General features: G+C 39.7%; 1 protein-coding gene across 1 annotated transcript in view; it reads left to right on the top strand.

Annotated features, from left to right (window-relative positions):
- The window catches only part of TRIM23 (tripartite motif containing 23), a 19,663-nt gene extending 13,055 nt beyond the window's left edge, over positions 1–6,608 (top strand). Inside the window, exons 10-11 of the mRNA XM_072416355.1 lie at positions 758–882; positions 1,389–6,608. Coding sequence (XP_072272456.1) covers positions 758–882; positions 1,389–1,568 — 305 coding nt within the window. The 3' untranslated portion in view covers positions 1,569–6,608. The remainder of the gene's footprint in view (positions 1–757; positions 883–1,388) is intronic.
- The last annotated feature ends 1,264 nt before the right edge of the window (positions 6,609–7,872 follow it).

Below are 7,872 nucleotides of genomic sequence, written 5' to 3' on the forward strand. Positions count from 1 at the left end.
GTGGGGTCAAGAGAAAAATCCCGTTTGAGGGGCGCAACGACCAGAGCTGCAGACCATGTCACCTGTATGCATCGCAGGCTCAGGGCCGTGGGCAGGCTGTGTCTCTGGACACGGTGGGAGAGTGGGCAGGTTCTAGCACCATGACGTCTCGGGGGGGAGATTTCTTCCTCTTTCAGTGGCACACGGCTCCCTACGCATGCGCAGTCCAGAGTCCGTAGATTTAGTGGTCCACTCGCTCCAAAAGGTTGGGGACCACTGATTTACAGTGTTGTGTTATCTGATATATTCAAAAATACCTTTCAAGAATTTTCCATAGCAAAAGTGCCCCTAAAGGAAATTCTGAGTGCTGAGAGTTTTTTTTTCTTTCTGCCTGTAATGCAGATCTGATGATGATAACAATACATTCTCTGTTACTTGCCAAGTTTGCAGATCAGCAAATGTAACTTCACTGATTGCATGCACAGGACTTGTTTAAGGGGATGATAGTAAATCTAATGACAACCAGAATTCTTAGAATGGGGCCCACAAATCTTCCTCACTACATGTTTTTAAAACGATCTTCTGTTTTTTGGCAGCCTTTGTATATTTAACCTTGAGTGATGGTTGCACTCTGTGTAATATGCGCTTTGTAAATACAGTGTAATAACTTAGTATCCCTAATATTAAACCAGTTACAGCATTTGATTATGCCAGGGATGGGTTCACAGCATAGATTGGTGAGGTCAACAGCAAAGTAATCGTTTTTTTTTTCCTCTAGCTGTAGTATTTGTGATAGACAGCAGCCACCGTGACCGAATCACTGAGGCCCACAGTGAACTCGCAAAGCTGCTTACAGAGAAGGAACTGCGTGATGCACTGCTATTAATATTTGCTAATAAACAGGTAACAGTGTGACACTGTGTATATGAAAGTTCAATTATTTTACTACCGGTATTAGAACTTACCGGTACTTTAACTGCCTATTCTGTGTCCCTCTCACAGTTATATAGAACCGTCCCCACACAAGTGGGGGTTTATTTTTTAAAGCAGTGAATCTGACAATTACTGAAGCATTTTCTGGAGAATCTATTAATGTCATTGAAACACATTCTCCACTAGATAAAATTTCTGTGAATTTCAGATTCACTGCTTTTTAAATAGACCCTTTCATGTGTGCTAAGGGACACTTTAGGACACTAAGTTGGCTAGTATAGTTTTGTAGCTGACTCTATTATTATTATTATTATTATTATTATATATACTTTAGGAATGTGATTGCTTAGTCCAACATAGGCAGATCTTCTTTCAAATACATTGTATAGCAGATCTTTGTTAGTACAAATAATGAATAGATAATATTTATTTAATTAGCTGTGAATGTTACAATGATTTCTCTTGTTCTTTCCCAGGATGTTGCAGGCGCCCTATCCGTGGAAGAAATGACAGAGCTACTAAGTCTTCACAAACTGTGTTGTGGCCGCAGCTGGTATATCCAGGGCTGTGATGCTCGCAGTGGTATGGGGCTGTATGATGGCCTTGATTGGCTCTCCAGGCAGCTGGTAGCAGCCGGTGTGCTGGATGTTGCCTAAATATCCGCATTTGTGGTCAAGTCTTATTTGTCTGACTTTCTACATGTACCTGTTACATAGAGATTGTTGGGTCATTTCAGAGGCTAATGTCACATAGGCAATTTGTGCGGCCTAATATTTTAGCCTATGGAGAGCCTGGTGAATATACATGTTGTTAGCTGGGCAAAAGAAGCAGGTAAGGTTAAAAGTCCTTGTTGCAGCAACACTATTAAGTATAAGAATTCCTGCAGGCTGCTTCTGTTGGGTATGGCAGTGCTCATGTCACAGGAACCTGGGAAACCACTTCCTGTTATGTGTGGGCTAAAAGAATGTACAAAGGTTTGAGCTCCTGTAGTTAAAATATGCAGGTGAGCAAATGCACTGTATGACATTGGCCTAAGTCATCACTGTATCTACCGTAAATAAGCTTCTTAAAGAGAACCAGACACAACTTCTTGTAGAAGAATCTCTGAATACTCTGTCAATTAGTTTTTTCTAGTCTTATATTTATATTTGCTTCCCAGAATTGGTTTACTTGATGTAGTGGCTGTCCACATTTTTAGAGGTCACCTGAAGTCTGACAGTTGCTGCCTGACATAACAAACTGCAACTCTATTTAGGTGACCTCTGATCTTTTTTTTGTTAAAGTAAGTAATGGAACTTGCCAACACTGACATATGCAGTTGTGTTGCTGTATTGCCAGCTACATGCCTTAACCTTAGCTAGCCATAGCTGCCAGTGCTTCCCTAATTCTAGTATAACCTTAGGACAGGCTTTATTAAACTCTTTACCAGAAGAACCCCTAAAATCAGGTCTTGGGGAGCCCCTGCTAAAATCAATGCATTGAGTGTCAGGGGGAAAAACTCTCTCTACATTAGTGGTCAGTTGGAATAATGTTCCTCCTAGAGTGGCGGTTTAAATGCCACCCTTAAAGACAGCTAAAATAATCTCTGGTGTCATGCTGCTGGCTCTGCCAAGTGGAGTTCTAGAATGATGCAGGTGCCAGCAAAAGGGAGGCCAATAATTCAGAGCTTAAGGAACCCCCGGCAACCTATGGAGGAACTATGGTTGGAAATGGCTGTCCTACAGGTAAGCACATTTTCCTGAATTAATGCAAGTGCCGTCCTTAGTCATTCCAGGATAAGCAATTTACCCCCAATGTTAACAAGGGTTGGGTAGAAGCTGCAGCCAAAGCTAGCTAGAGTTAAGGTACAAGGCTGACCTGGACTTTAACACAATGATGCCTTGCAATAAGAAAGCCAATATACATCCTTCATAACCAAGGTAAGATTTTTGCACAAGCCTATTCAAGACTGGTTCTCTTTAACAAAATTTTAAAATAGCTTGTAATGGTAATATCTGACTGTGAAGATTACTGTGATAGTGGCTCATTCTTATGTAACAGTCTAATGTTTACACTACAGTCACAGTATTAATTTATTTCATTAACAATCCCATCCCAAAACAACATTGAAAAGGGGAGGTAGCTGTTTTGTGTGCTGCAATATATAAATGTAATCTGTGTTTTGGGGAAAAGCTGAAGGTGTTGTCCAGAAAATGCAGCACCTTCAGTTCTTATTTCCAGTGTAAGGTTTACAGATAATGACAAGGCATCATCCTCCTAAAGCTAGGTACACACGTGCAATAGCGGATCTATTGACGATGAACGATCGTAATGCAAGTGAGGGGATAGAGCGCAGCAGGATGCCTCTCCGTCGTTCTCTCCCCTCTCCATAGAGAAGAGGGGCTCTGTATGTACAGCGCTCATTCATGCATCGCGCAGTCATTAATTGTTGGAAAGAATTGTGAAAGATCCTTTCCAACAACAATTATTGCACGTGTGTACATAGCCTAACAGTATAAAATGTTTGCCGTCATAATGAGCATACAGCTGGTGCACTTTAAAGAAAAAATAGATTAGAATTTTACAGTCACTGGTAGAGGAAAATGTTGGATCAAGCATTGCTGAAACCTACTGAGCAGTGCAAGTGAAACGCTCCATTGTCCTTTTAATACAAGGTTTTTTTTTGTGTTTTCGGCACAGTAGTAGTACAACATGTACATAACCAAGAATAAATTCTTATTAGTGGTGTAATTAAAAAAAATGTTACGATATGTTTTTGCTTGATGAAACTTGTTCAACTTCTTAGCAAGTCAAGCCTTCACTATTTGCTTCTGTGTTCTGTGTCAATTTCAGCTGGTAAAATAGCTTGTCATTGTTAATGTATTCTTTATGGAGCATTGATATGGTTAACTCTAACCATGCAGTGTTATCTCAGATGTGATCACTTCCCATAGTGCTAACCATTGTTATTATTACCATTGGTACCACACATGACAATGGTTTAAAATGTATTTAAATCTGTAATATAAAGTTCCTGAATAATATAGGATTGTACAGTACACAGAGGCTTAAAGTCTCCCTAAATTATTCTGAATCTAGCCTGTACCGTGGTAGATGTCCTCTTTATGATGTATTCATTGTGCCCAAACTTAAAAAAAAAACATTTTGATCTGTGAAGTTGTGAAAAGTTTTAATCAAATGTACTGTCCCTATTACCTCCATCTAACTATTAGATGAGCCACAACCTTGTCCATGAATCATGGCCTACTCCAACTTTATTGGCCTTGTCATTCTTCTCTGAGTTTGCATACCTTACATATGCAGTCTTGTCTCCATAGACCATAATAGAGAGGTCAGTACTGACTAGGTTGACCTGTACAGGGCACTCTATGGAACAGGTTGGGTAGTTATCCAATTCATAATGAAAACTATTGTGAACCTTTATGAGCTGAGCTTAATTAGAACTGTTTGTTTTTATATTTTTAAGTTATCCATAAACATGGGATTGTGTTCAGAAGTCACTTCTGATGTCTGTTTAAAGACTCTAATGTAAATTGGTGCAATATTTTTAATAGAGTATTCATGTTTATTACCTGAGCAGATGGTTCTATGGAAGAATATTGGTTGTTGGGACAATTCCATCTCAAACATCATTTTTCTTCCAAAACCTGCCTTCTATGGATTGTCTACAAACATCAGGGAGTGCCTTCACCCATACAAATGTTTTCAGTTCTGTCTGTAATGAGGTGACTCGTGTCTGATTTCTATAGCTTAGGCTAAGCTCACTGACATCTACCTAATTACCCCATATAGGGATATGGACTAAAGCGATGTACACACGTCAGATAATCATCGCTAGAAATAAATAGTTGTACAGACATAGTCATGCACAGCGCCCCCCCTAAACCTATTCATAAGTCCACAATAGTGCAACAACTGCTTTGCATTTTAGTGGAGGAGAGAACAGTGGGGTGCCACATGTTTGTCCCCCCCCTCTCTCTCCCCTATGTGTACAGCACTCGTTGGGTCATCTGTCCCTGGGAACTATCTTGAAATATTGTGTCCAGTGAGAATTCTGACATCCATTGGACGTCATTATGAGGCTTAACTTGCTGGCTAGAACAGGAGGTGGAAGGGTATTACCAGACCAGTGAATAGATCACAGGCAGCAAATACTTCAACATTAGCTTGACTTGTTAGTTAACTTTTTAGTTTAGGATGAATTTTGACTTTGAAAACACCGAACACGAACATTTCCAAGCAGATATGATTGATTAAATGATGGGATAGTTCATTCTTGTCAAGGCTGCCACTGTTCATTTTCAAAAAATAGGGTCACATGCCAGTTAATCAATTTCTGATTATTACAGAATATGTAGTTCAGCATTAAGCCCTAGAATTGAATCACATGCTAGGTTCGTGTGTGTCTTTGGGACACCAGTACCAAGATTTCCCACATGACTTTCCAATGCTATTCAGTTACTATAGCCATGACAAAGATGAATGATGGGTCACCCTCCCCGGACAGTCTTTAAAATACAGAAACACTGGCTGTGGTATGAAGCTATGGAAAGGTTACAGTTTTTGTGTGACAATGGTAGGAGATAGAATATTGTGGGTCCCAAGAAATAAAAGAAACTGGCCCGTGATTCATATCATGGCAGCAAAACTATTTCTTTTAGGGGAGAATGGTGGAGAACATACTGAAGCACATTTATACAAAACATAGACTACACCGGTGGATTTCCCCTTATCAAAGTGCTAATTGCCAGTCCAGTGGCTTCAGAACATGCTGGAGCTGGAAATATGATGAGCTAGAATACTTTACCAAATCCTCATTCTTGTTCCTCAGTAATTGAGTAAGTATTGTCTTGTGATTCACTTTCATCAACCTCAGCATTTGAAAGATGACACTTCCACTCCTTGATTTAGCTTCAGTGTTAAACCCAGAAATTTTAGGTGGGTTACATGCAGCTCCTGTATTGTGAGCCAACTCATCAGCAACCACCCTAAAACAGACGGGTGGTGCGCCCAGCTAAAAGGGGCTGGGGAAAACACTGAGCTTCCTGTGGCTGCCTATTTTACAACAAAATGATAATGGGCCGTCTAATAATGCTAAATAATAAGACCAGCAGTCAGCAGTGTGATGATGCTAATTGGTCAGAACACACATTGGCTGTGTCATATTGATAATGTATGAGACCATGAATTGGCCATGTGATGATGCTAAACAGAGAATGGGCTGGAAAAACTATAACTAGAAGCAGGGCTCGCTTACCTGGCTGGGCAGAATCACAATACTGGCTAAACACAACCGAAGATCATTTAGCATGTAAACCGATCTATGTATTTTAACTGTGTATTTAGTTGTTCCTCTGAATTGTGCTTTATATAAGCTGAATAATGTTAAGAAGGTTACAGTGTAACTTTTATTAGTATTTTATTTTCTTGGGTATGGGGCCTATTGATGATACCCTAGTCAAGCACTTGACTACTGGTGATTAATGAATTTGTGTGAATGCCTTACTAAGGTTGCATGATCTGTGAAGCAACGCTGTCAGGTACTTGTATGTGTTTTTTTTTTTTTTCCAACCGATGTGCGGTGTCTGATTAGATGTTTCTTTTACTATATCTACACATCTGTTTCTGCAAAGACGCTGAGTATATATCTATCCTCTGCTTCTCATTACAACCTTAAATAAACTGTCCTAACATTGTGTGCTTATTGAGTCTTGGGGGGGGGGGGTCGGCAAGAGATTGTGATAAGTCAATGCAAGCATATTTAGCCTTTTCAAAATTACATACTGTAAAGGATTGAGGAGAATAAAGGAGCCAGCATGCAGCCACTGATGGCAGAAAAAAGTTTTGCTTAAATATATTATCATGTATTTGAAAATAATAATGTGTTAGTGCTTCCTGTAAGTACAAGGAGCCCAGATTCTTATTAGGGCATTATTCACACATCTGCTGTGCGGTAACAAAGCCTCTATGCCACTTGACTAAAGCTGGTACTGACTGTCTTGTTTTCTTGTGAATTTTAATATAAAAAACTAGTGGTGGACATTAGAATGCAGAAAAAAACAGTCTGCTTTTATGAATTGTAATTGAATTCTGCTCTAGTCACTGTCAAGGTGAAGCTTTACTACTGGCATGGAAGATGTTCTTATAGATAAATACCCCAATATTAGCTAGGACAGTGCTACTAGAAGTCTATTTCCCATTAGCAGAAATACGGCAAATTACTTGGAAGGAGAGTTTATCTTACTCAAAGAAAAAGGCTGTTAAGTATTTAAAGCACATGTAGAGTGTGTAGACTACATTCATGTGTTCCCAAAACACAGATACAATGTTTTAAGGCCTCATGTTAAATCTTAGTTACAAGCAGAATTTAGTTGGATGAACTCTTGACATAATTGCTGGTTATTATTCTGTACTCTTGAAGATTTGGGTGAGCCAATTTCAGTACCTCTGCACAATCCACAACAGAATACACAATCCAGCAGGAGAACATGAACTGGGGAATGTCTCAAGATGACCACAAATAACAGCGAGTGTGCAGACCCTATAACTCAGGAGGAAAGAGAGGGTGCCTGAAAATGATATCATGGCAGCTAAGGCTATGTACACGTCAGCTGATTCACACCTGACAATTTCCTCAGGGCTATTATTGGATGGTAATCTGGTGTGTGTACAGCGCTTGTCGTGCATGGATCCATCCTGGCAGATCCACGATTGATCGTAACAGAAGTGAAAAAGTGCACAGCGGGGAACTACTCGCTCATTCTCCTCTTCATAGATCAGAACGGTGTTGTATGCACAGCACCCGTTCATGCATCGTTCAGTCTTTTGTCATCAGAAAGGATTGTGAAAAATGCTTTTCAACGACAATTAGTGAATGTGTGTACACAGCCTTAGCTCCCTAGAATCCACCAAATTGTGTGTGTATAAATATATATATATATATATATATATATATATATA

This window comes from Pyxicephalus adspersus, chromosome 6 (genome assembly GCF_032062135.1).
Source record: "Pyxicephalus adspersus chromosome 6, UCB_Pads_2.0, whole genome shotgun sequence".
NCBI lineage: Eukaryota > Metazoa > Chordata > Amphibia > Anura > Pyxicephalidae > Pyxicephalus > Pyxicephalus adspersus.